We start from the raw sequence: 26,255 nt of genomic DNA, 5'->3' as shown, positions 1-26,255 counted from the left end.
CGGGACGGGCAGGCGGGGACTGACGGGAAATGAGTTTGGCGCCGCGCGCCCTTCCGCCCGGGCCAATCAGATCGCTGATCGCCGGGAGCATCTTTGCCGAGAATGCGTCGGCAAGTGGAGCGGCCCGCCCTGTCCCCGGAGGTGACGTGTCTGCCGCCCTCTCCAGGAAGTACCTCACGCAGCCCCTGGGGCCACACCTCTGGCAGTGCCCGCGCGTTTGCGCGGGGTGGGAGAGGGGCCCAACTGTCCAGACCCGAGCGGTCAGAGCGGGCAATCGCCCTCCGTCTCCTCCCTCCAGGTCGAGGGGCCGAGCACCGGCCTGAGGCCGCCCAACCGAGAAGATGCCGCACAAGGAAGAGCTCTAGGGCTTCAGATTCGTAACCCGCAGGCAGGGGTAGAACCTGTTAGGGTAAAACAAGCAGATCCTCACCGGCGTTCCCGCCCGTTTCAGAGCAGGTTCCCCTGTGTGAGCAAACGGTATTGCCTCCAGGTGTACCTGCGTGAGCAAACGGCATCTCGCCAGGTTATCGTGCGTGAACAAATGCGTCTCCAGGTTCCCCTTTGTGAGCAAATGGCATCGCCGCCAGGTTCACCTGTGCGAGCAAACGGCATTCACTCGACCTCAGTTGCGGGCATCTTCAGTCTGTTCTACTGTTCTTTGCTGTAGCCTTTTCACGCCGAATTTAATATCCTGCATTCTTTAGTTTCTGGAAATAATCCGACTTCTAACGTTTATAGAGTAACAGGTGCATTTTAGGAAAATTTAAGATTTTTTTATAGCAAAGTGACCCATTAATTTTGATTAGATTTAATAGCTTTAAAAGAAAACTTTCCCTGTAACTAAAGGTTTTAAAACTTTTTTTTTCCACTTGTGCTCCATGGACTCTTCCTGGCTTGAAGCACCTGCCTGGGCTTGAAGAGTGCACTTACCCACCCAGGGACACGACTCCCTGCTGGGATGGAGACGTGGTAAGGAGGACCACATATAAATGAACACTGTTCATCTTTACCAAGACAAACCCTTTTCATCCTCCAAGACCCAATTTTGAAATGAACTCTAACATCAAAAAGTTCTTTATAAAAAAATAAGTTGAACACCCCACTAGAGATACAGGCAAAAGACAGCTTATTTACAAAAGTAGAAGCAAATGTCCAATAAACAGTAAAAAAAAAAATTCCGTCTTAATAAAATTGCAAATAAATGCACTTTTTAAACTACATTTCAAATGCAAAAATGAGAGGATCTTTAAACGCTTACCAAGTTTTACATGTTAACTTTTGTGATCGTTACCTTTAATATGAAGTTATGTTGTGAAATTCAGTAAGGGCATATACAGAGTGCTGTTTTTCTTATTTTGTCTATATTGTAAAAACATCTAATAATTTTAAGTGTTGCTATATCAGCATTACCAAAATAACTTGCAAACCTTTATTATTACCTTACCTCTGGGAAGGAAGTTTAATCTGTCATTCATACCATACAATTTCCAGTTAAAGAACTGGTTAGAGCCCAGAAACTGGTGGCAATATATCAATTTACTATTTCTGCAGTTGGTGAAGATATGAAGATGAGCTGTCTTGGGTGATTTGTCAATGAAATATCAATTTGTAGATGCATATTTGTTCCTTTGGTGTTTTATGCTTTCTTATCTGAAGAAGGGAGCCTCTTGGGTCTAGAAGGGATTGTGGAATGTAGGGAGCCTCTGGAACCCTGGAATTCTAGGTTTCTTCTTTGGAGCCTTTTAACTTCGGTTGTGAAATCCACTTTTAGAAACAAAGTTCATTGCGGCTGCAGGCATTTGTAAGGCTGCTTTACTTTGTTTTTTCCCCAAGAATTAAGTTGATTATTCCAACTGAACTTGGAACAAACCTCTAGTGCAAAGCAACTCTTGGAAGCCCAAATCTAGATTGTGATGTGGCACTAGCTCTGGGTCTTTTTCATTGATGTTTTCTCTATAAATAACAAAATAACAACAACTAAACATCCTCTGCTATTATTTTGGATTGAAATTATGATCCCCCCCTTCTCCTTCTGGGTACCTATAATGCGTACATTGGTCTGTTTGTTACTGTCCTATAAGTCCCTTAAGCTATCTTTACTCTTTTCCATTCTTTTTTCTTCTTTCTCCTCTGATTGGATGAATACTACTGCCCTGCCTTCGAGTCTGCTGCTCCTTCTACTTGATTTAGTCTGATGTTGAAGGTGCCTATTGAATTTTTCTGTTGTTATTGTATTGTTCAACTCTAAGATTTCTGTTTAGTACTTTTTAACATTTTCAATCTCTGTTGAAATTCTTTGTTCATGCATTGCTTTCCTGACCTTGGTGACCTTATGATCATTTTGAACTCTCTGTGGGGTAAATCACTTATCTCCTTTTCATTATCCAGATCTATTTCTGGAAATTTATCTTGTTCTTTTATTTGGAACATATTCCTTTATTTCTTCATTTTCCATGACTCTGTGTTGGTTTCTGTGCATTAAATAGCCATCTCTCCCAGTCTTGAAAGACTGTTCTCATATAGGAGATGAACCTGGTTAATCAGCCTGGCCCAAACCGCTGGTTGCCTCTTTAACCTCTGTGATTGTCCAAGCCACTGTCTATGTTCTTAGTGGCTCCCAGTAGTTGAGGGTATGTCAAGATCTATCAGTGTCCCAAAGGGGAGTATCCTGTTCCCAGACTCATAGCTGTCAGCCAACAGACAACTCTCAGATGATTTTATGAGAAAGAACTTTATTGCGAGCCTGCGAGCAAGAGCACACTGGGATCAGTCCCAAAGTGGTGCATCCCCAAACAAAGGATCAGATTTGCCTTTATTCAGAGAAATCATGCATAAATATCCAGGTGAACTGTGTCTTCGCATGTACAGGTAGGGACCTTACTGCACTGTGCACAGTTAGAAAACATGGCTATACATACTTGCATGTTCAAGAATGGTGAAAAGTATCTGCTCCTGGGAGGAGATTTTAGTATTATAATGAGGGTATGATGCAAAAAGTTCATGAAGAGGTCACTAGAGGGTCCTCCAAGCTTCAGGCCGTTTCAGCCAGATCAACCCACTGGTCCTGCAAAACTTCCTGGGCTTGTTCTGAAAAACGACTCTGGTGATCATCAATGTCAGGGATCTCATAGGCATGGAAGGAAGTTTAATTAAGTCTCAGCCTTTCTGTTAAACTCAACAAAGTACGGGATATGCTTACACAAACCTTATAAAATCTAGGATGATCTAATTGGGTCTAAGTGGGTCTAAGTTAATCTAAGCAAAGTTATAAATTCTAAATAAGTTAGTCTATGCTAGGCTGTATGTATAGGTTAGATCAGAGGTCCCCAACCCCTAAGCCATGGACCATGGACTACTACAGGTCCATGGTCTGTTAGGAACCAGGCTGCACAGCAGGAAGTAAGCGGCTGGTGAGTGAAGGTTCATCTGTATTTGCAGCTGCTCCCTAGCTGCATCATTGCCTCAGCTCCACCTCATATCATCAGGCATTAGATTCTCATAGGAGCACCGGTCTCTGGTGCCAAATAGTTTGGGGACTGCTGGGTTAGATTTCAATCCCAGTCAGTTTCCATATGTAAACTGATTAGAAGCTGGAGCCTGAGGTAGCAGGTATGACAGTATGCAGTCAAATCCCTTGCAGGGAGGAACTGAGTGAGTTAGGTCGTTTTGCCTGCTCTGGTCTGTACTGAGCCCTGGGGGGATAGCCACAGAGAGTTCTCCAGCATACCTGTAAAGAACTGCTTCTTTGTTTGCTATAGTCTTGTGGGTCTCATTGATGCACATCCCACTGGCTTACAGAGCTAGGTGTTTTGTGGGCCTGTCCCTTAGGTGGGAGCCTTAAAAGTTGGGTACTAAATATGGGGACTCTAGGTTCTTCTCAAGGACAAGCTGGGAATTGGGAGTTCCTTCCTGATTTTATGGTGACTTGCTGGAATTGGGGTGTATATTGAGAGTGTGTCTCAGACTTGCCTACCTGTCACCATCTTGGTCCCTCCCATGGTATAACTACTTTTATAGTAAGACTAAGAATTTATTCAGCTTTTCACTCCAATCCTCTCATGAGTGTACAGTGGAGTTTTCCAGAGACTACACGATGTGCAGTGATGTTACTGACAGTAAATGAAACATGTATTTATGTATTCTTGTGCTTTAAACATTTATTTTAACTTTTAATACAGTAAATATCAGTAGTCGATATAACCTAATTGCTAAAAGTTCATGGGGTCGCCAATAATATTTAAGATTATAAAGAATTCCTAAGACCAAAAAGTATGAGAACCATTGTTTTAAACCACAAACTTTGAAAATGAGCACTAAAGATCTGCAGGTTTGATCACCAAAAACAAACAATCCAACAAACCAACAAAACCAAAATAGGGGCCCTAGAAATGAGATTTACTATTTCCTAGACTCCCAGGTCTGGAAGTCTCCAGATCAAAGCCAAAATGAGCAGCAAGGACCACAGCATCTCACCGTCTGATTCATTCTGATCCATACTCTGACCAGGCACCAGCAAACTATGGTCCACAGGCTAAATATGGCCTGCTGCCTGTTTTTATAAAGTTTTATTGGAATACAGCCCTGCCTGTATTGTCTAAGGCTGCTTTCTCACAACAGCAGCAGTTTAGTAGATGTGACAGAGATAATATAGCCTGCAAAGTGTAAAATATTTACTGTCTATTCCTTTTCAGCCAGGCTTGGTTCCGCTGGATCATGTGGACCTCACTGAATCCATAGCAAGTCTTTCTCCCCTTCCCCACCAAATTCTTGGAGTTTAGGAGTCAAGAGCAAGAGCACAGAAATGCCATAAAACTATGTGTCCAACAAGCACATGTTTTTAAGGATAAATAAGTAATTCTTATTTTGACAAACATTTCATATTTAATAAGGAATAGATATAATCAATAAAACATTCAGACAATAAAAGCTACATGTTAAAAAGCAAATTCTTATGTAAATTTCTATATAGGAAAAATACCATAACTGGACTTCGAATCCATTGCTACTAAAATTTTTATTTAATAAGGGGTTCAAAGCACAGTGCCAAAAGTAAACGAACATTTTAAAATTTCACTAAAAGGAAAAAATATTGTAAAATGCATAGTTACAGAAAGCTCCATAAAGTCACTTTAAAACTAATTCAGACTGCAAAAAAGAAAAGCCCTAGATGCTGTATGTAAGTTATCTGTGTCCCAAGGCAATGTATCACAGTATTCCTTAAAACATAGTGGTTATAAACCATGAGCACATCCATCAAAAGACTGAGAAACTATTTTCATCAAGTCAGTGGACAAGTTGTCAAAAGGGCAATAATTAAAATTGTTGAGCTTTACATAGTGTTAAGATTCCTATCAGAGAGATTACAACACAACAGACTTCCTAGAATGTTATGATAGAAGGCGCATAAGTGGCTGAATTACAAAGGTTATAATGGAATGAGAGCTGCTCACTCCCCAGAAACCATGGCTCACAGAGAAAACCAACAAGAAGCACAATAAGCTACAATCCCAATAGAACGTGTAAAATGTAACGTGCAAGTTATTCCTGTGTCACCTTTAAAGTGCTTCAGAATTCACACTGACACCATACTAATGTTCTTCCCTGTTTTGGACATACTTTTCTACTTTCCAAAGGAGATTATCTTTTCTGTTTTGGCTAAATGCTATATACTAATTTATACTAGAAATGGTAAAATCTAAGAAAACTTAAATTTTTAAAAAAATTTTCTATGCCACCTTCGTGTTTCTAGTTTCTAATTTCTTTATAAGGAGTAAATTCACCTTGCAGGTTATATTCCAGGCTCACTTATACATTTCTGGAATGCCTTTTCTAATCCCTGGAATTTGGAATGGGAGCTTACCCATGCCACAACCGCAGCATGCACACTGGTTCACTCCACCTCTTCGCTCTTCTTGGAACCAGCCCCTGTTGAATCTTCTGCCTCAGCCCTCCTTCCATCGTGGCCCTCTTCAGAGTATCTTCCACCACATCCCTGTATTCTCATGCAAGCTCCTGGCTGGTACAGCTGCAAGGCCGGCCAGTCCTGCCAGGACAGAAAGGTGGGTTACACTTCCAAGAGCTTGCAGCACAGGAGGGAGCAACGCCTCTATTTCTAGGGCCTGAGGATCCTAATTATTTAGAGACTATCAATCTTGCAGCTAAAAATCAGCCTTTTTCACATCACTATCTCAAAAACAAAGCATTTTGCGGTAAAGTAAAAAAAAAAAAAAAAAAAAAAAGCCATGAAAATAAATACAATTAATATGTTATTGCTCAAACCTAGAATACTCTCTGGAAATAGTACAGTCATGGCGTTCTTCTCCCAGTTTGAGATATGACAAGTCAAATACACACATCTCAGTCCCTCAGACTCGCTATGCAGTGAACCTGAGGTCTGAAACAAAATGAGGCATGGTCCCTCAGCGTGGTGACTTTTAGAGTGCTAAACTAAACTGTTATTAACATTCGTCATAAGCAATTTCCACATAGATTATTTCTGAACTATCCCCTTTATAGAAAATACTAACCCATTGTCTTTAACTCTTAGATGTGGTAGAATAAAAACAGACTGAATAAAGTACATGAAATGCAATTAAACAGCTTCTGGGAATGAGGACGTTGAAGCCAGGGAAGGGCAGAGAGATTCTGAAGGCTGAGACTTGTAATCCCAGCAGGAACCATTCCTCCTCCCAGGGAAGCCAGCGCTCAAGATGAGGGAGGGAGCGACCCATCCCAGCTCAGTGGAGTTTACAGCCCAGGGAGGAAGGCTCCGCCTCAACATTCCTTCCTCCTCTGTGAATGTGACATAGCAGCAGCAGACTTAGCCTTTCCACGGCCACCTGGAGCTGGAGCGCATGGACAGTGCGACGTGAGTGGACATGTCCCACTGACGTCTCACCTTTACCCACTCCTGGGCTTTGTGTGGAAGCCCCACAGGCACCGCCTGAGATAATTGGAATATTCTTTTCCTTAATATAAGCTGGGCCAATGAAAAGAGTTGGAAAGGCCTTGGTCGGCCCCATGGATCTGAACCTGTATGTAGGCAGAGATGCAGGCTTCACAGGCCACCTTCTGCTGGGCCAACAAGCATGGCTCTGCTTTTCACCAGTGTAACATCTGTGTGTACAGACAGAGTTATAAACTGATCCTAAAAGCACATCGTAACCTGCCAGGCTTGGTAAGAAAGGAGCTATTACCCACAAAGCACTTTATCACCACTACAGCATTGCAGATTTAATTGACAGAAGGCATCATCATGAGTTCCCATACCTGAAGCTGTGCAAATACCAAAATCACTCACTCCTGCTAAACAAAATGGCAGTTGAAAAACAAGTGTTCAGAGGAACAATCCCCATCAGTGAGACCCATGGCTGTACTCAATGTACCTGAGGTTAAAGCAGCTACAGAAACCTTTTGTGATGTAGACGTGATTAGTCAAGGGTGAAGACAGAAGGTTCTGGCTTTTCTGGAGATCTCCCTCGCCTTTACTGGAAACATTTAGAAAATCAACATTACTGATACCACAGGAACTTGGATGGATCTGAAGGGAATCATGCTGAGTGAAAAAGCCAGTCTCAAAAGGATACATACTCTGTTTCCATTTATATAGCATTCCTGAAATGACTAAGTCATAAAGACAGAGAACAGAGAGTGGCTGCCAGGGTCAGGGACAGGGTGGGTGGTGGGTGTGACCTGTAGCCAGGGCAGCAGTCAGTCAGTCCCCTTAGCTCACCTAGAGGCCAGGCTGCGGGGAACTGACAGCATCATGGGGTCTGGCCCTGGCCATTTATAGTGCGTCTCTATGACAATGTGATCTGAATATAAAGTAACCTCAAACTTCTGAAAGAAAAGCTGTTTCTTGGACCAAGTGGGCAATCTCAATCCTGTGTTGATTGTGCAGATCTAACTTATGAGTGTTTCTGAGCCATTTGATTGTCCATTAATAATCAGACATTGTTAATAATGGAAAAGAAAGTTCCATGAAATGTCATTAATATTTTCCTTTCTGTCTTAGGGGTAAATCTGATAATATACCGTTATTTATTCTCTAGCAAATGGTACAAATGTGCTAGTTTTAAACTAAATGAAAGCTTTTTTTCCCCTGGTGAAAAATACTTGATTCACTGAGGAAATAAGAAGGCTGGTTCTATTTTTGGATTTGACATTCAGCACTTGGTACCCACTAAGTAGACAAGAATGACTCCTCTAGCAAACACAGACTCTCAGGGCAGCACACTCCCTAAGACAACGCAGGATTCAGTGAGGGCAGGCTTCTCACTGGCAAGAGTGTGTAATCCTGTACCCTGTATAGATTTTCCTTTTTTTGTTAAATAAAAGAATTTCTGTTTGGAAAAGCAGTCATGAGCCTGCCGAAGTATACCTTATACTTTTAGTACAGACAGATGACTGACAGATTATCTTAAATGAATAAAGGAACCCTGTTTCCCACACGTTCCTTTTTGGGTGCCAGGTCCCCCTCACTCTTCTGCTCTTTCTCTGGTCTCTCTGCTGCTTCTATAAGGATGCCACTGTCCTGGCTCCCTGTCCTCCCTCTGTCTGGGCTGAATCTTTTCCCCCATTCCGGCTCTTCTTCATTTCTTCTTGAAAACTTGTCAAACTCATAGTGAGCTTTAAGCTTTCTGTTGTCATCCAAGTGATATCTTTGTGTTTCAAGTTCTTTTTCTCCCAATTTTCTCTCCATATGCTTTTGCTCTTTACCACTGTCATTTTGTGACCTGTGATTCAGTACAAATTATCAGTAACCTTATGTAACCTGCTTGTCGACTACCTGTCTTCCCTTCCAGACCGTAAGCGCCAGAAAAGGCAGAGAATATGGAAGTCTGCCTATCACTGTATGCCAAGTTTGCACAAGATGGGCATGCCATAGGCATTCAGTAAAAAACTTGAAAAGATGAATAGTAATAACAATATTTACCATTATACTTGCGTGACACATATATATTAGGCACTCTGCTAAGGTACTATATATATTCTCAGTAACCCTCTAAAGTATATATAATCACTTCTTTTGAAAGATAAAGTAAATGAGATTACAAGTGGTCAAGTGACTTTCCCAGTAGCCCAGATGTACATCCATCGTGACAGAGAGCTGATAGTGACAGCTTAGCTTCTGCAACAAGCATAGCTAAAACTAACTGAAATTTAGTATTTATGCATGTCAAAATGTTAAATGAATAGTAAATAAATAAGTGGAAGGTTAGCTCATTTGGTTCTTAAAGTCCTTCCACGAACCACAGACAAAAGTCCTCACACACAATCTGTGGCTCCCTCACATACAGAAGCAGCAGGACTGGTGGCAACAAAAAGATCTATAAGCGAAGCATGAACTGGTGCCAGAAACATGACAGAAGCACTCTTATATCATAAGCAATAATAATACAAATACCGGTAACATAAACCAGAGTGCTAACACATCACAGACTTGATAATCATGAATAACTTAATTTTATAAACAAACCAATAAACCAGAACTGCCAAAAAGAGAGAGAGAAAAACTTTATTATGACTGGGCAATAAAGGCAGTAAGAAGTCATTCAGATGCATGTGATCCTAGGCAAACAGCAGCCTAATCCCATGACCTTGCCATCTCCCCTCCTAAGTCAAATCCTCTTCCAGACATCCCAGTGAGCAGAGCATCCCTAGGCTCCAGGAAGGTCTGTGTGTGTCCAGATAAAGCACATGGGCAGGAGCCCTGGGTCAAGAGGACAAGAAGCCCAGCTGCGTGTGGCCCCACTGATTGTAGGGAGGTGTCCAAACACCGTGGGTACACAATCAAGGGCAGCAGGGAGGGGCTGGTCTCTCTCTGGCCCCTGTGTAGAGATTGCTGTGTGTGTCCTGTTCCCACAGAAGCCCTGCCCAGCTCCTTTCATGAAGTCGTATCCTGAGCAGGCAAAGACCTATGTGCCTAAGGACACATCGCCAGAGAGAGGCAGGACTGATGAACACCAGATCCACAGCTGCAGGTCAGATTCCACAGTGGGACCAGAGGGACAACAACTCCAACAAAGGAATTACAGCCCTTAGAATTCTATCTCTGTAGCACAAAAGACTTTCAGTACCTAAAAGACTGGGTTCTCAAATTTACAACTCTGTAGACAAATTAAAGGAAGTATGCAAGATCAAACGGGCAAGATATCTCGAAACACAGAGGACAATTATAAACTAATAAAGACCATGAAGGAAAAGAGACTGGGAAGAAGATCCTGAAGACCTAAACTGCAATAACAGGAATCCAAAGGAAGAGACAAGGAAAGGCCATAGTGAAGGAAATTAGAGAAGGACCTTTCCCTGGTTCAAAGACAGACTTGAGGCTGCAGACTAAATGGTTTACCAAGTTCCTAGCATGACCATAGAGAAATAAAAACATGGACAAGCTTTCAAGAATTCCAAGAATACTATGAAATACAAGCATGCGTAATGAGAAAGGATATATGTCTATGACTTGATGACAGTGCAGTGATGCTTAATGTGGTCAAAGAAACAAAAGTGCAGGGCTCACTTTTCCCTGCGCCTGTCCTATGTGCTCTCCCAGGGCTTGGCCTTCACAACAGCACAGCTAGGGCAGGCTTCCCGTTGTCCATCTCCAGCATCAATTTCCTCTCCTTGTTCTTCCGTTTTCTCAGTAGCTGCTTCCCCTCCCTTTTCTGGTTTCTTAAGAAGCTGAGAAAGTATAATGTTAGTAAAATATAACTTTAGGAGTATACTATAAAAGAGGTTGTTTAATAAATAGTTAGAAATATCACCACTATTGAGCCCAAATGTTTGAATAGCAAAAAAATATAAGGTAAAGGTCCAATGAACAGGTTTTTGGTTAAACACCTAGGACAACATCCAGTCACTGAAATACTCTGAACTTCTGAAAAATGATTTGGGATAGTTAGTGTGATGAATTGATGCTTGCATTACTGAATAAAGGAATTCCACAAAACAGAATAATCTGATTCCTATTTCTTTGTTGATACATACACACAGAAGAATGTCTAGAAGGCTTGCAACGCTGTGTTAATAGTGATTATTTTTAGGTGGCAGAACTGAAATGATTTTCTTTCCCTTCATCTACAGGTTCTAGTTTTTCTAAAATGAATAAGTATTACTTTTGTAATAAGGAAAAAACATTTTTTAAAAGGCTGCTTTATATTGATGACTTTTAGAACAGTTTTAGGTTTTCGAAACACTTATTATTTCTTGAAACAGACTTAGCAGTTTGCCATGATGCATTTAGTTTGGTATGCCTTTTATTGGGCCTCCCTCCCAGTTCCCTGTACAGCTTACCCTTTGAAATCTAAGTATCACAGGTAGAGAGTCAGTTTGTAGAATAGAAATGGAAGATCTACTTCTGAGAATTTTGTTCTCACTTACAAAACTAAACCTATTTTAAATTGCAGTATAGCAAGACTATAAACAGATATATTTGGACTAAATGAGTTCATTTAAGAAAGAAACATATAATGTAATGCAAAATAAAAAAAGTTGCTTCTCAGCAAAGGTATGCATTATGTTACCAGTGTATACATTCTTAATCTGCCTTTGTGGGATCTTTGAATTTAAACATTTCATTTCAAAAAACTACCCACCTTTTAAATTACAAAAGTAACATAGGTTTGTAATAAATGCAAACCATAGAGAAGTGCAATAGTATGTATCTGCATTCATCCATCCAACCAACAAAAAATTTGTACATCTACGAACTGTTTTTACTCATAATACTTCTGAAACCAAATGTGTGGTGTCTCTTCCAAAACCACTTCCCCAGCTCTGCAACACAGGCTGGTGACCTACAATTCAATTAAGCTCTGACATTATCTATCAGAATTAACATCAGATCTCACAGAACTGTCGCCACTTCAGATGCCAGTCGAAATTCCAAGGTTGTCACCGGTACTTCTGACCTAATGGCTATAAATTCACGAGGTTCTTGAATGAGAATGACTCGTGGAACTTGGGAAAGTGTTTTACTTACTATGGCTGGTTTACTACAAAGGATACAACTCAGGAACAGCCAAATGAGAGAGGCTCACAGGGCAAGGTACAGGGAACAGTTTGGAGCTTTCTCTGCGGCGACACCCCCTTCAGGCTCGATGTGTTCACCAGCTTGGAAGCACTCCAAACCCCAGACTTCATACTTCAGGGACTTTTATAGAGGCTGTATTACACAAGATTGGTTAAATCATTGGCTACCGATAAGTGAAATCAATCTCCAACCCTCTCTCCTCTCCAGGGGTCAGGGGGTGGAGCTGAAAGTTCCAACTCTCTAATCATGCCTTGGTCTTTCTGGTGACCAGCCTCCATCCTGAAGCTCTCCAGAGCATCAGCTTCCATCATCTCATTATTATACAGAAGACATCTTATCACTCCAGAAGTTACAAGGGTTTTAAGGGCTGTGTGCCAGGAACCAGGGAGAAAGGCCCTGTGCTAAGTGCCAGGAATATAGTTGTGAACAAGGGACAAGTGCCCCCAATTAAGGAACTTACACTTGATATTCCAGCTGCAGCAGTGATATCCATAGGGGTGGAAGAATGGTGCGTACAGTGACAAAAATAGAAAAAGTGAACAAGATAACCGCAGGTGGTATGAAATGCTATGAACCGAATAAAAAGACAGAGAGATACGGGGTGAGAGGGAGAGGAGGAATGGTTTCTCAAGGGGGTTAAGGAAGGGCTCTCTGTGAAAATAAGAAGTGAACAGAGACCAGATGATGAAAAGAAGCCACTTATGAGAAAGCCTAAGTCTGGGAGAAGAGCTCACTGTGGAGAAAAGCAAGCAGAGGCCTAGGGTGAAATTAGCCTGGCAGAGGAAGGAAGGAGAAAGAAAGGAAGAAAGGAAGGAAGGGAAAAAGGGAGGGAGGGAGGGAGGAAGGGCAGGCCAGGGCCACACGACACATTAGGAGGTGTAAGCAGGCGCCAGGTCTGGTGTGCTTTAAAAACATTCGTTTTTAAAGAGAGCTTTGTGAAAAAAAAATCACACAACTTTTTTTATGTAATGTAACCTATACCCTACAAATTTATATATTCAGGGATTGTATCTGTAACTTCGGTAACCTAACTTCCGACTTCAACGTAAGTTCACAGCTTAGTTTTAGAGTCCTCAGAGGAAAATAAAAAACTGCTGGGTTTCTCTTCTTGTATCATATTTCTCTATTGTTAAAAATAGCCATGAGGATATCTCTCTGCCTTTCTCTTTTTAGGCTATAAATACAAATTCTTTTGGCATTTCTTCACAGATTTTGTGTTTCCATGTTTTTGTTTTTGTTTTTTAATTTAAATTCTCCAAATCATTCATAAGTCAAACACCCCGAAATTGAGCACAGATACTTATTAAAGGATAAACGTGGGTTGGATATGTATGCTTAGGTCAGAATACCAGACACTCCTAAGGATGGAAGCTGTGGACTACTCATGTCATCGGGTTTGTTCTGCCACTGAGATTTTGTTCTGTCAGATTTGGACCAGACTAACCCTTTCTCTTGCTATGTTTAAGTTTTGATTTCTTTTTTTCTATATAAAGGATCCTACATTTACTTTAACTGACTTAAATTTATTTTATTTCTTTGACTTATTCTGTATTCTAATTCCATACTCCAAACTGTAGGAGTAAATGCTATACTCCAAATACGTGAAGTCTTACTTAAAATTAAGGTCAAAATTGTAGGCTACAGGATTCAATTATTCTTCCTGGAAAACTCTCGAAGATGTCGGCAAAAGTGCTTTTGAGAATGCAAAACATTAGAATCTGGGTTAGCTATTACTCTTTGTTTAGAAAGGTAAATGAGGTTAGACAATATTCGCACATCTGTGACCATAAAATTTACATTGTCCCTGGTTGTGACAGAGCTGAATTTCTACAATGATAAAGACCGTCCTTGTAATATTATGGTTTCATTTGATTAGCTATTTGAGATTAGGTGGGCCATGTGGCTTGTTTGGCTAGTGAAATGTGAGCAGACGGTACGTGTCACTTCCATGTGGAAGATTTAAGAACTAATGTGCAATTTCCCATCTTATATATTCCCTACACCTGTCATAAAGATTGTGGAAGTAAATGCCAAGATGAAGCCTATATCACCCTGGGTCACTGGATGGCTACGATGAGCAATGCACAACAATGACATATACCATGAACAAGAAAAGAATTTGAAGTTTACAAAACCAATGAGATTTTGAGACTATTTGTTACTGCAACATAATCTAGGCAGTCCTGACTGATACAAATGCCGGTTTGTTTTCATAGGAGTGTTGTTAAAAAATTGTTCCCTCCACTGCTACTGAACTCAGTATGACTCCCTATGGGAGAAAGTGTTTTGGAAGCAAAGGCCTAGAAAAAGCTTTGCTTCCCTCGAAGAACTGGCATGTTTTCTCCTCACGGATAATGAAAACTATGCTTCTGGTCAAATTTTCTGTTTCTGACTGCCAAGAGTAACAGAAACTAATCAATGGCTCAATGATAGAGACTGTGATCTCTTCCTCATCCTTTTCTTTTCTACTCTATCTTCCCGTAAGTACTGACCTTTGATTTTTTCTTCTTTATGTCACACAATTTTAATGAATCCTATAAGGCACTTTATGCCCTTTGTAGAGTGAGGTAAGATGCACATTTGGTTGAAACCGAGGTTTAATAATGTCATCTGAGCAGAACACTAATAAGGTTAAGGGCTGACCCCAATTTGGGGCAATGTATTTTATACAGAGAAAAATTCCCTCTATGTGTTAAATTACCCTCCTAAATGAATGCATCAGTCAAAGGAGAAAATGGGCAAGAGAAATAGAAACCATTGTTGCTACCACAAAAGAAATGATAAAACCCAGTCTGCGAGTCAGCCTTCATACAGAAAGGCTAGTGTACACTGAGCCTGTGGTTTTCAAATGTGTATTTTTTTAGTCAGGAAAAATTTTCTTTAAAGGAAAATGTAAGCAGAAACCCAATCTATGACATTTAGATGTGGGGCTCCTCTGGGGGAAGTACTCCCATCACACCCAGGAAGCCAGTCCTCTTCCACCCTTCCACCCACTCGGTCCACTCAAACATAGCATGTGCAGGGAACCCCAAGGGCTCAGGGAACACAGTTTGAGAACTACTGTTGTAGAACAGAGAAAAGGAGTCATAATAATAAAAGAATAGCTGAATTGAAAATGGTTCTTAAAATTCTAAAAAGCTAAAATACCTAAAAGGTATGATTAGCGGAGTAGAACCATTTCTGGGTAAAAAGAAATGAAAGGTCTCTTCCAAATTACCTTAATCCTTACTTCTTTCTCAGCAGTTTTCTTTTGTTTGTCTGCTTCTTTTCTCTTACATCTTTCCTCCTCTCTTCTCTTTCTTTTTTCTTCTTCCCGTAAACGTTTCTTTTCCAATTCCCTCCTCCTCCGCTCTTCTCGCTTCTCTTCTCGAATTCTCTAAAGAGAAAGAAAAGTACATGTATAAATTGTTTCCATGGATGTGGCAGAAACAGAAAGAATATTCATCATGTAAAAGGCCATACTTACCTGCTTTTCTAATTTTCTATTTTTAATGTATTCCAAAAGAGGTGTGGTTCTTCTAGCTAAAATATAAAAATTGTAAGGGAGTATTTAACTTGAAAATAAGATTTTTCCTTTATTTTAAATGCTTGTTTTCAATGTAATCATTAAAATAATTAGGGGAAAACATTAGCATTTTTAAATTTACACGAGCATACCTGAGCATTGTATTTGAGAGGACTCTTATTCCATCACTATAAAGTTAAGTAATTTAGAGGTAATGATAATTTTATATATTGCAGGCATTTAATTCCTGATTCTGAAGGGAGTCTTAGATATTACTCACAAAGATTGTATAAAAGCAAAAAAGTAAAATGAGTACAATGCATTAAACTTCCCAAATGTTATGAATTCCTTCATACTTTTGCAGATATCTTAAACCATTATATATTTATATATTCACTTTGACTCAACACATATCTTGTGAATTTCTTCCTTCTCTGCTCTCTAGACAATAGTTTTAAGTAATTGGATTCTTGTACTTTCTTATAATATACACTCCATGAATCAGAATAACCAGATGTAAGTTTAGAAAATTATTCCATATGGTATTGTTGATCTAAAAAGCACCAACTACCAAAGAATGAAGGTCTCCACAAACTCTTAACCAGATCCTCAACTTTCGTGCCTCTGACCTATCTGACCCGACCTGAATGTGGAGTGCCCAACGTGTGGCAGGCCTCTAGGTGCTATCTCCCTGAGGGACTCGCTCTGAGAAGTATGTGTTCCCCAAAGCAGTGTTTGAAGATGTAGGTGGGAAGGTGGAAGATGGTTTGGGTCTGTTCTACAGGTCATCAAGATTTCAGATTAAACAGAAGAAGGAAGAATCCTAGGATGCACTTGAACACCTACACATCACTTCGGGAATTCTGATGTTCGGGAATAAATCAGAAATTATTAGAGCCCTGGCCAGGGATTTCTAACTTGGAATTGAGGACTCCTGAAAACCTCGACATCACATATCAAACGGCATCTGCCACGAGAGCTCTGCCCTAGGTTCCCAGCTGAGATGAAGAGCTGACGTGGTGCAGATACCCAAGTTTCCTAACAAGTATAGTGGCCAAGAAGAGCCCACTCCCTCTCTGAGTGGCTCTTGTGCTAACTATGAACTCTGGCTTAGTATTACAGCCGATGCCCTTTTTAACAGGCAAATCACCCCAAATTAGTGAGGACTCTGCTCTGCACTGTAGAAGTTCTGCCAAGGAAAGGGCTGAGACCTACCTTGGTGGGTGAAGGAGTTGATGCTGAAACCTTGCCTGCCTTCCCTCCTTTCCCAAAAAACACCTGCCTTGTTACTCCCAAAAGGTCGATGCAAAGGGAAAATGAGACTCTGTACAAAAGCTCTACAAACCAGAAAAGTGTATCATAATTAAATAGAAGACGTGTGGCCATGTAATATAATACTAATTTAGGCAACGGTATAGCTGTTACCACTTACAAACAGCCTTTGCACACTAGGCACTGTCACAACAATGTATGAGGAAACAGGGAACCTGAGGCTCAGGACGAGGCTGCACAGTTGATAGGTCTTAGAGATGGGACCTGAGCCCAGGTCTATCTGCTCTAAAGATGCTGATATGCCACTGCACTAACCTGGAATTTCAAAGTGAATTAATATTTCCATTTAACCCTTGATTGCTTACCCTTGATCATAAGAATCCATTGAAGGCCAAAACCTAAGAAGAGAAAAAGGCAATTTGCCATGGATTGCCTGATTAAGCAGACATAAATGGGCAGAAACAGGAATCAGAGAAACAAAGCTCTATAGCTGGGCTAATGACGCAGTCACATTTATTCATTCAGTAAATAGCTATGATTCATCTACTGTGCACCAGGAGCTAAGAATGGAGGAGGACAGGACTTGTTTGCAGGAGAGTGGCTGGAATGTGCTAGAAGGTGTGTGTCTGACCACCAAGGGGATGTCTCAAGACTGCCCAAAATGAAAGAGCCTGCCACTTTCCTGAGCTGTCCTGTATGAGGGCATTTAAAACAAACTGGGAATGAACTAGGAGGGGAGAGGAAGGCAAGTTCTGTAAATAATTTTTAGCTTGCTTCTTTTAGCTCTTTTTAAATTTAACATCCTCTACAGTGAAATATCCATTTGCCTCGAATACTGTTTATCCCCCAGTCTTCTCCAGGTCAGTAATGGTGTCATGATCCACTGATCTGCTTAAGTCAAACTCCTGGAGGCCTTGATTCTTTCTGTTTTCTTACCTCCAACATCCAATTCGTCATTCAGTCCTATCAGTTCTACCTCTAGAATACATGCTGACTCTGTAGCCTTGTTCAAGTAGCCTTCCCTGGACTACAGCCATAGCCTCATAGCCAGAAGACCAGCTTTTCCTCTTGACATCCATAATCCATCATGTATGGAGCACCAGAGTGATTGAGAAAATAAATCAGACCATGGCACTCTTTCAATGGTTTCCAGGTATCCAGATCTCTTACCTACTAGCCCAATGTGATGTGCCCACATGCTTCTCCACCTACCTGCTCCTTGTGCCCACCACATAGACACATAGCCTGACCCTACAGGCCCAAAATGCCGGCTTCTAGCCCTTGCAGTTGAAGTTCCCTCTTCTTCCATCCCTTAGCACGGCTGCTCTCAGCTCATATACGGGCTCAGAGGGGCCTTTCTTTCTATCCTATTAATCTTATTTCATTTCTTTGTGGCGCATAAGGAAATGCTCTGGTTGAAGCTCAATGACTGTGTTTACCACAGTCATCCCCACTGGAAGAGCAGGTACATGAGGGCAGAGGCCTCATTCATCTTGTTCATGTTCTGTCCCCATGCCCAGACTCAGAGCTGGTACCTAGTCAATATGCTGAATAAAAATGAGCAAATGCATCCTAAGCACATCTTAATAAATATTGAGTGATCAAAAATCCTTTGAACCACATGCTAAATCAGCTATTATAAAATATAAAACTTACCATAGAGGGGGTAGGAGGATGGGGGAGGTAGATGGGGTAAAAGGGGTCAAATATGTGGTGACAGAAAGAAATCTAACTATGAATGGTGAACACACAATGCAATATATATATATGCCATACTGTTTCAGGTTAGACCCACCTGAAACTTACTGGATTTCATTAACTAATGTCACCATAAAAAAAATTAAAAAATAAAAATAAAAGTTATTTCCCCTAGCAGTTTGAGAGGTTTTGTTTTGTAAGATAAATTGTTTTGAACTCTCATAGAAGGAAAAACATGGTGCATACAAAAAAACTGCATTTTGAAAGTTTTAAAAAATAAAATATAAAACTTCATTATTAGACTAATGAAAAATATTTCAATAATATTAACCTTTCTTATTAATTTACTCAAGAAATATTTACCGAATACTAAAACTTGTCCAAGCGATGTACTATGTGCTGGGACTACAAAGACAAAATTAAAGTTCTGCTAGGGAGGGGGAGAGACAAAAAGAGAAGAAAGTTTATGCAGAGGGAGATGGACAAATAAGATAAATTATAAACAGTATAATGTCTTATTCTATAATTCTTAATTGGTGAGCAGGAGGTAGATGTGGGGAGGGGGAGTGTAGAAGGGGTGAGCTTGGAGAATTGAGCCCTGAGGGGAGGTCTGATACAGAGTGGAGACTGACATGAAGGGAGACACTACAAGTACAGGGTCAAACACTAATGTTCATTATTTGGGAGCTACAATCAGAGTAGTGATGACAGAAAAAGGTGTTTCACACATAGTTTTGAGTTTTTTGGGATTGATACTCAGAGATAACCATTTCTAAAGTTGAAGGCCTGATTCAAACCAGATTCTGTGCTCTGGCTGGGTTTATCCATTCACTTGTTTAGTTTGCTCAGTGGCTTGATATTTTGTAAACAGCAGCGAGATGACCTCACTTAAGCCAAGCAAGCATCTCATTTCTGTGACTGCTTTGCAAATATGACTGACTTCAATTTTGAGATATAATGCTCTTTCCCTGATGCAACCAGGCACAGAGCACTCAAATGGCTTCTCTCCTGTTCAATTATCATAGCTTTGAAACAAACTAACTGTAACTGATAACTCAGGTGATCTCCAGCAACAGAGGCTCAAAATATTTTCTGGCAAGATGGCCACCATCTTGCTATCCTTGTCTCAAAACTAATATCTACATTTTGCCAATCCTGTCATAGATGTCTATTTTTAATGATAATCTTGAAAAAAAAAAAAGAAATAAAACATACTCTTTAATAACATGGCTCAAGAAAATAAAAAAACAGATGAGCAAAACAGACCAAAATGTTCTCTTGTCTTTGCTTCTATGTCTCCCAAAAGAGTTTCGGGATTGGTACTAGTTTTCTCTTCCTCCACAGAGTAAGCTTCTAAAAACCTCTTATATTCCAGATCTGTAAATTTAAAAAGGAAAAAAAAAAAGAAAATAAACATACTCCCCCCATATATAAGAGAGAAATTGTATTTGATCAGTGTATTTAATTTGGTAGTTTTGTAATCCAGCCTTTGAAAGGGCTCGTCATTTTCAACGCTTCCAGTTTTGGCATCTTTTTTCTTTAGCCTCCTTTTGGCTATCTTCTGGAACGGAGCGAACTCTACCACTGCAGGATATTCAAGGCCTTTAAACAGGAAAAATGTTCCAAAAATCATTATGAAATTCTAGTATATCTTTATGGAGAAAAAATGATATAACTTAAAGATTGAGTATAACAATAATAATGCTACTGTTTAAACTATAATTTAATTATACTGTCAAGGAACTGTAACCTTGGCATGTCAAACTCCACATTTAAACAAAGGAAGGGCAATTATGTATTAAACAAAATCATAATGTAGTGGTGGTTATATGTCTGAATACATTCAAAGTTCATCAAACCGTACATGTTAGAATGGTGAATTTTACCATATACAATTTATACTTTCATAAACCAGATCTCTCCAAACCAAAGAGTGTATTATGGAATATCTTTAACTAGGTTTCCTAGTACATTTAAATTTTTTTAATTTTAAAAGGTTAATTCAATTATCAATGTGTTATATGAGTTCAAGGAAATTACTTTGCTTAGAAGAGATAGTTGGCTAAAAGAGGAGTTTTCAAAGAGTGTAAATAATATTAAGGTAAGATTTGCTTCAAGTAGAAAAATTTAGAATAAAAGTTAGAAGAAACTTGTTTTGTTGTTATGTGGTGGGGGAGGGGAACATACAGATAGAAATGATCACTAAGAGAATCTGCTATATGCTTAATCAACAAATGGAACGTTCTACCTTGGTACTAAACCCACTGAGTAATCTTTTTAGACTTGTCAGGAATGAGCAGGGGACTATGACATTGCAACTCTCATTTATCCGGAAGACACATGCTACAACATCGGTGATCCTTGAGGACATTATGTTAAGCGAAATAAGCCAGTCACAAAGAGACACATACTGTGTGATTCCACTTCTGTAAGCTATCTAGAGTAGTCAAAGACACAAACAGAAAGTAAAAGAGTGGTTGCCAGGAGCTGGAGAGAGGGAGAAATAAGAAGTTGTGTAATGAGTACAGAGTTTCAGTTTTGTAAGAAGAGTTCTGGATATCGGTTGCACAACAATGTGAATATACTTAACATTGCTGAATTCTACACCTAAAGATGAATAAGATGGTAAATTTATCTTATGTGTATTTTACTACAATTTTTAAAAAGGAAAGGAAAAAGGCACTTGATTGAATTAATGAAAAAGTAAGCATTTGACACCAGTGTCAAATAGTTCAAGCATTAAACTTGCTTTTACACATAGGAAAAATCTCTTGGCCTCAGCCTAGTCACTCCCTAACCATCTTTTCTAGTTTGTGACCCTCACTGGAGGAGAAGAAAACATCAGTAGTGGGGAAGGGGTGGAGAGGAGCGGGAAGAGGTTGTTTGGTGAGGGGTGTATACAAAACAATATGCAGTTAAAAGTGTACAGACTTGATAGAAGTGAACTCAACAGCTGACATTCTGTCTGACAGTAAAAGAGGAAAAGAAAAAAAATCAAAAGCTGAACCCACAAAAAGTACAGAAAATTGAAACTATTTAGTGTTGAGGTAAATTACATTGTTTCAGGGTCAAACACTAATGTTCATTATTAAAACTCCCTCCTCACATGACATCATCCAGAAATAGTATAGTTATAGAGAATATTCTGTTTAATGCAAGTGAATAATACATTTTAGAAAATTTCTAAAAAGACGTGTAAAATCATTTAGTTTTGGGATGTAAAAGTAAATTTCACCTATCCAGAAAGCTCATTTATATGAACAACTTCACTCTCTGATGATAATACATAAATAGGTTATCATTATTGCACAATTGCTGGAATTCTTTGGTTTCTATATAATTTTAATTTTTAACATAAGCACACAATCACAATAACATAATCTAAATTTACACAATTATTTTAGATTACTATCTGAGAATTTCTAAATTAAACTCACAAACATTCCAGAAAAACGTATTGTACTTAATGAACTGTAACGAAGAGTTTAAAAAGCCAGTGACCCAACCTTTATTGTCAATGAAGATATATCCATCAAAACGATCTCTAAAAAGAAGGATGTCATCAGGATTTCTAAAATTAATGTAGGCTCTTGAGTAGAGATGAGGATAAAGACTGAAATAAGAGATAACAGTAAAAATGGTTAATAAAAATGACTTAATTTTGCCATTTAAAAAAATCTGAATATAATAACATTTCAGATAAAACTTGTATGCCAAAGAATCATCTCTCAGTAAATAAAAACAATCAGGATGTTCTTTAGAAAACAAAAACAAACAAAACATTAACTGAGATGTTTTCAATGACTGGGGAAAGACGTTTTAGGTCACTTTCTCTACTGCACAGAGCCAGAGCTAAAATAACTGGTCTCAGAATTGAAAACTAAAGGCAAGGTTATTCAAAGGTCATGCCTAATCATGCATCATGGCTGCAGTGCAAGCTAGTTATGATTCATTCGTAGAAGAAAATGTTATATTGTAAAATACTATTTACTAGAGATTTAGAGAACATTTTTAGGTATTTTAAGATGACTTACTATAGCACATTTTACAGCGTCTACAGAAGAACTAAATCTTTCTCTGCTATCTCACAACTACCAATTTCCTTAACTGGCAGGAACTTCAACCCTATTCACAGATGAGAACACTGAGGCTCAGAGAAATTAGGTCATTGCAGAGGGAGCAGTCAGTTAAAAGGTAGGACTGGGATTCCAGTCTGAGTCACTCTGAGTCTGGCATCTGTCCCTCTTTAACTGAACTAGTTTTCCTAAACCTTAGTCATCTGGAAGTGATCTAAATTTTTCTTTAACCATCTCTTTATTTACCTGTTTGTGGTATTTTCATTGAATGGACTGACATTTTTCACTTAAATGTACTTATTCAACAGTAAAGTTTATATGGCTACCACAAATGAGAACTCATGATATTGAAGACAAAAAGGATAATAATAAAAATAAAAATAACAAAAACATACTAAAGATCACTAAATCACAGCTGACCTGTCACCTGTTAATGGTCTAACTTGAGTTCTGGTGTCTCTTTGTTAATGAAAGGGAGATTTGGAGATAAGAATTTTTGTCAGAGTCATCTAACTACAAAGTTGTAAAAGGAAATTGAAAATGATACAACTTGAGAAGGGCAGGGTAGAGTCTGGGTGTTAGTGATGGAAGGGAGCACAAGGGAGCTTCTAGGGTGTGAGATATTCTGTTTCTTTATCTTGTGCCAGTCACATGGATGTGTTCTCTTGGGAAAATTCATCAGATTATATACAGCTATTACTTATTCACTTTTCTTTGTTATATCTTAATACAGTTTACTTTTCAATGCTGTAAGAAATAAGGTTTACTGATACCCCAAATACAAAAATTAAGTAATATGTTGTTAATTGGTCTATTTTTCTTTTTAGATATGGTGATGCTAGTAGAGGCATAGTTCAAATATATTTTAGAGAAATTTAAGGATCTGCCTCCTTAGAAATACTTGCAGAAATAAAGGTCTGTACTGATTTCTGGGTACCTGTGGGAAAGAAGATGGAAATGGAGATGGCTTCTATTACCTACGATTTGCCGGCAAGTGACAACACATCTCGGCTTCTTAAGGTTGGTAAACAGCTTCTCACCTGAGATCCGCAGTAAAGAACTCAAAGTAATCGTGTGCAGGTAGTGGGTGGAGCTGCTCCTCCAGCTGTTCCTTGGTGAGGCTGGGAGGAAGGCGCCGGATCACCACCTGGGGAAAGAACTCTGGCAGTTCTGTTTCACTCTTAACTGTATTCAGCTTCGGTTATTTAAACGCTTGGTGACTTGTGTTTATGCTCAGAAGAAAATCTAAACCAGGAGTCCATCAGAATCATGCATTTAAGAAAAGGTTAAGAGACACGTGTATGGAGAATGTGACTGTCAAAACCAAAACAAGACAAAACAAAGGATAATAGTGGTTGAATAATTTGAAAGGGATGTGTGAGTCCAGAAAAGGCTGTGCCTAACAGTTCTTTTCCATGTAATCATTTCATTACTCCCAGACAACTGTTGGCCTGACAGGTACTGTCTGGGCCCCAGCTGAAAAACGGCACCATCTCCTACTCTCTCCTTGCATGTTAAGCCACACTAGAAGGTAAGGCCCATGCCGGGAATGTAGTATGTTAGGATCTTTGTTACCAGCAGGAAGAAACCAACGGTGAATCTGTTCTAAGAGCCAAGAGGAACTCCGCCTGCAGTGGACATCTTTCGCCTCCAGTGCACAGTGTCCACACCGCGGGTCCTCTCCCAGCACGCTATTAGGCTTTCCAGGCTCTCTATGTTCCCCGTTTCCCTGGATCTGAGCGGACTCTCGCGGAGCCACCGCCCCATCTCTTGTCTCCTCCGCCCGCGATCCTGGCAGTGTGAACAGCTACTGCTCGTAGTTAAATAGCCCAGAGTCTCAGCCCCAACAGGACACCTGTACAGGCTGAAAAGACTTGTATTCCTCCCCAAACAGAAAAGACTGCGTTAGAAGGTGCCGAAAACTGTCTTTGACGACACCATGTGCTCAGGGCGGTGCTACCCGTCCGCTGCCCGTCCGCTGTCCGCGGTGCTGATACGGCCGCTATAGGCCGGGCCCCGACTCCGCCCCAGAGGACAGCTCCTGGCCCCACCTATCCGCCCCTGGAACGCACGCCCCTTAGACCCGCCCCCTCCACCTGCACGCCACCCCTTGGCCTGGTCCACTCTCCCGCTCCCGGCTCGCACCACACGGTCCTCGTCCCTCCCATCTCGCTGAAAGCCCTTGTCCCACTCCGAGGTTAGCCTGCACCGCTCCGCCCACTCCGCGTCTAGCCCCGCCCACCTGGGCCTTGCTTAGGACTCTATCCCACGGAGGTGTGCAGCACTACCCGTTCTGGCTCCGCTCAACCCAGGGAGGCACCTTCTTCCTCTCACGAAGTTTACCTGCATCGTCCCCCTCTCTCCCCGCACACGTTCTTGTTCTCACACCTACCTTGCTCAATACCGTCCTCTTCTCCTCGCGAGGTTTGCCTGCGCTGCCCCCGCAGCTGGAGGACGAAGCCAGCAGCGCCCCGGGCTCTCGCTGCGGCGACTCCCGGCGGAACTGAACTAACACAGACGACGGCTTCTCCCTCCGGCTCTGACCCCGCGCAGCAACGGCCGCCCTAGGGCCAGCGACACCCTCCTTTTCCGAGCGCATTCCGCACCCGCCGCGGAGTCGCCGCCGCGGAGTCGCCGCCGCTTCCCGCCGGGGCCTAAACGTCGCGAGAACTGGAACACCGCCGCCCCTCCTGTCACCCCCACCTCCTCGGTTCAGGCGCCGTCCGCCCCTTTCCCACTCCCCACCCCGGTCCTTGTTACCTAAGGCCAGCTGCCCGGCTCCTGGCTTACGACCTCTGTTGCCGCCCCTCGCACCGGGTGGGAGACACCCAGGGGGCAGGGGACATGCAGCGTGGCCGGGATCCCGAGCCTAGAGTCTGGGGAACCGGCCGCCGGGTCGAGCCTTGGACCGGACACCTTCGACCAGCGGCCTGTTAATATGTGGTCATCGTGAAGCAGCGGCCAGGGCTGGGCGAGATGGTGAGACTACCGGCGCTCTCCGGCAGCTGGGAGGATCTGGGGTCGCCGGACGTGTGGAAAGCCTTTCCCGTTAGCGGATCAGCCATCAGCGGGAAAATCAGCACCAGAAGACGTTTCGCTCAAACAGGAGCCTTTAGTAAGGTTCTGAAGGGCCGAATTTGTTTCCCACTGAGAATACCGGGCTCTTTAGCTAAACATTCCTGAGAATTAGACTCACTTGCTTAATAAACTATTTACAGCTATTTATTCTTTTCCAAGGAAATCTGAAAGTTTCAACAGAATAGCAATTGTATTTAAGAAATATCAACCGATTAACGAAACAGCACAAATCAGACGGAATAGAATAAATGCACTAGAGTTGAGAGCAGAAATTGGTCTGCATAGAAGGTTCATTTCAGCTGTCCTTGGGCATTCAGGCGTCAACGCTGGCTACTAGTACAGGTTGGATTAGACTAATAGCAGAACCCACAAAATGGCATAAGGTTTTCGAATGTAATTTTTACTCAACTTTTGGGGGCTCTCAATGAGGCAGCAACCAAGCCAAGTTCACATTTGTATATGTGTGTGTGTAGATATATACTTTTTTTTTTTTTTACTAACATACAGGCAGTAACACTTTTGATGAGAATAATTTATATATTTAATGCCACATTTTTAAAATAATTTCTCATAGTTTTTCTTTATGCATGTTAGC

General features: G+C 40.9%; 1 protein-coding gene across 1 annotated transcript; it reads right to left on the bottom strand.

Annotated features, from left to right (window-relative positions):
• Positions 1-4,142: 4,142 nt before the first annotated feature.
• UPF3A (UPF3A, regulator of nonsense mediated mRNA decay) lies at positions 4,143-25,262 on the bottom strand. Its single transcript, XM_011379538.2, is given in 10 exon segments — positions 4,143-6,043; positions 8,438-8,735; positions 10,520-10,680; positions 15,249-15,407; positions 15,498-15,553; positions 19,773-19,884; positions 20,011-20,108; positions 22,013-22,119; positions 23,623-23,729; positions 24,975-25,262. Coding segments are annotated over 10 exon segments (1,458 nt in total). The 5' UTR covers positions 25,182-25,262; the 3' UTR covers positions 4,143-5,890.
• Positions 25,263-26,255: the final 993 nt, after the last annotated feature.

The sequence above is a fragment of the Pteropus vampyrus genome, unplaced genomic scaffold (genome assembly GCF_000151845.1).
Source record: "Pteropus vampyrus isolate Shadow unplaced genomic scaffold, Pvam_2.0 Scaffold363, whole genome shotgun sequence".
Lineage (NCBI taxonomy): Eukaryota > Metazoa > Chordata > Mammalia > Chiroptera > Pteropodidae > Pteropus > Pteropus vampyrus.
Note: the sequence above shows the minus strand (reverse complement) of the source record. Positions and strands in the feature narration are given on the sequence as shown.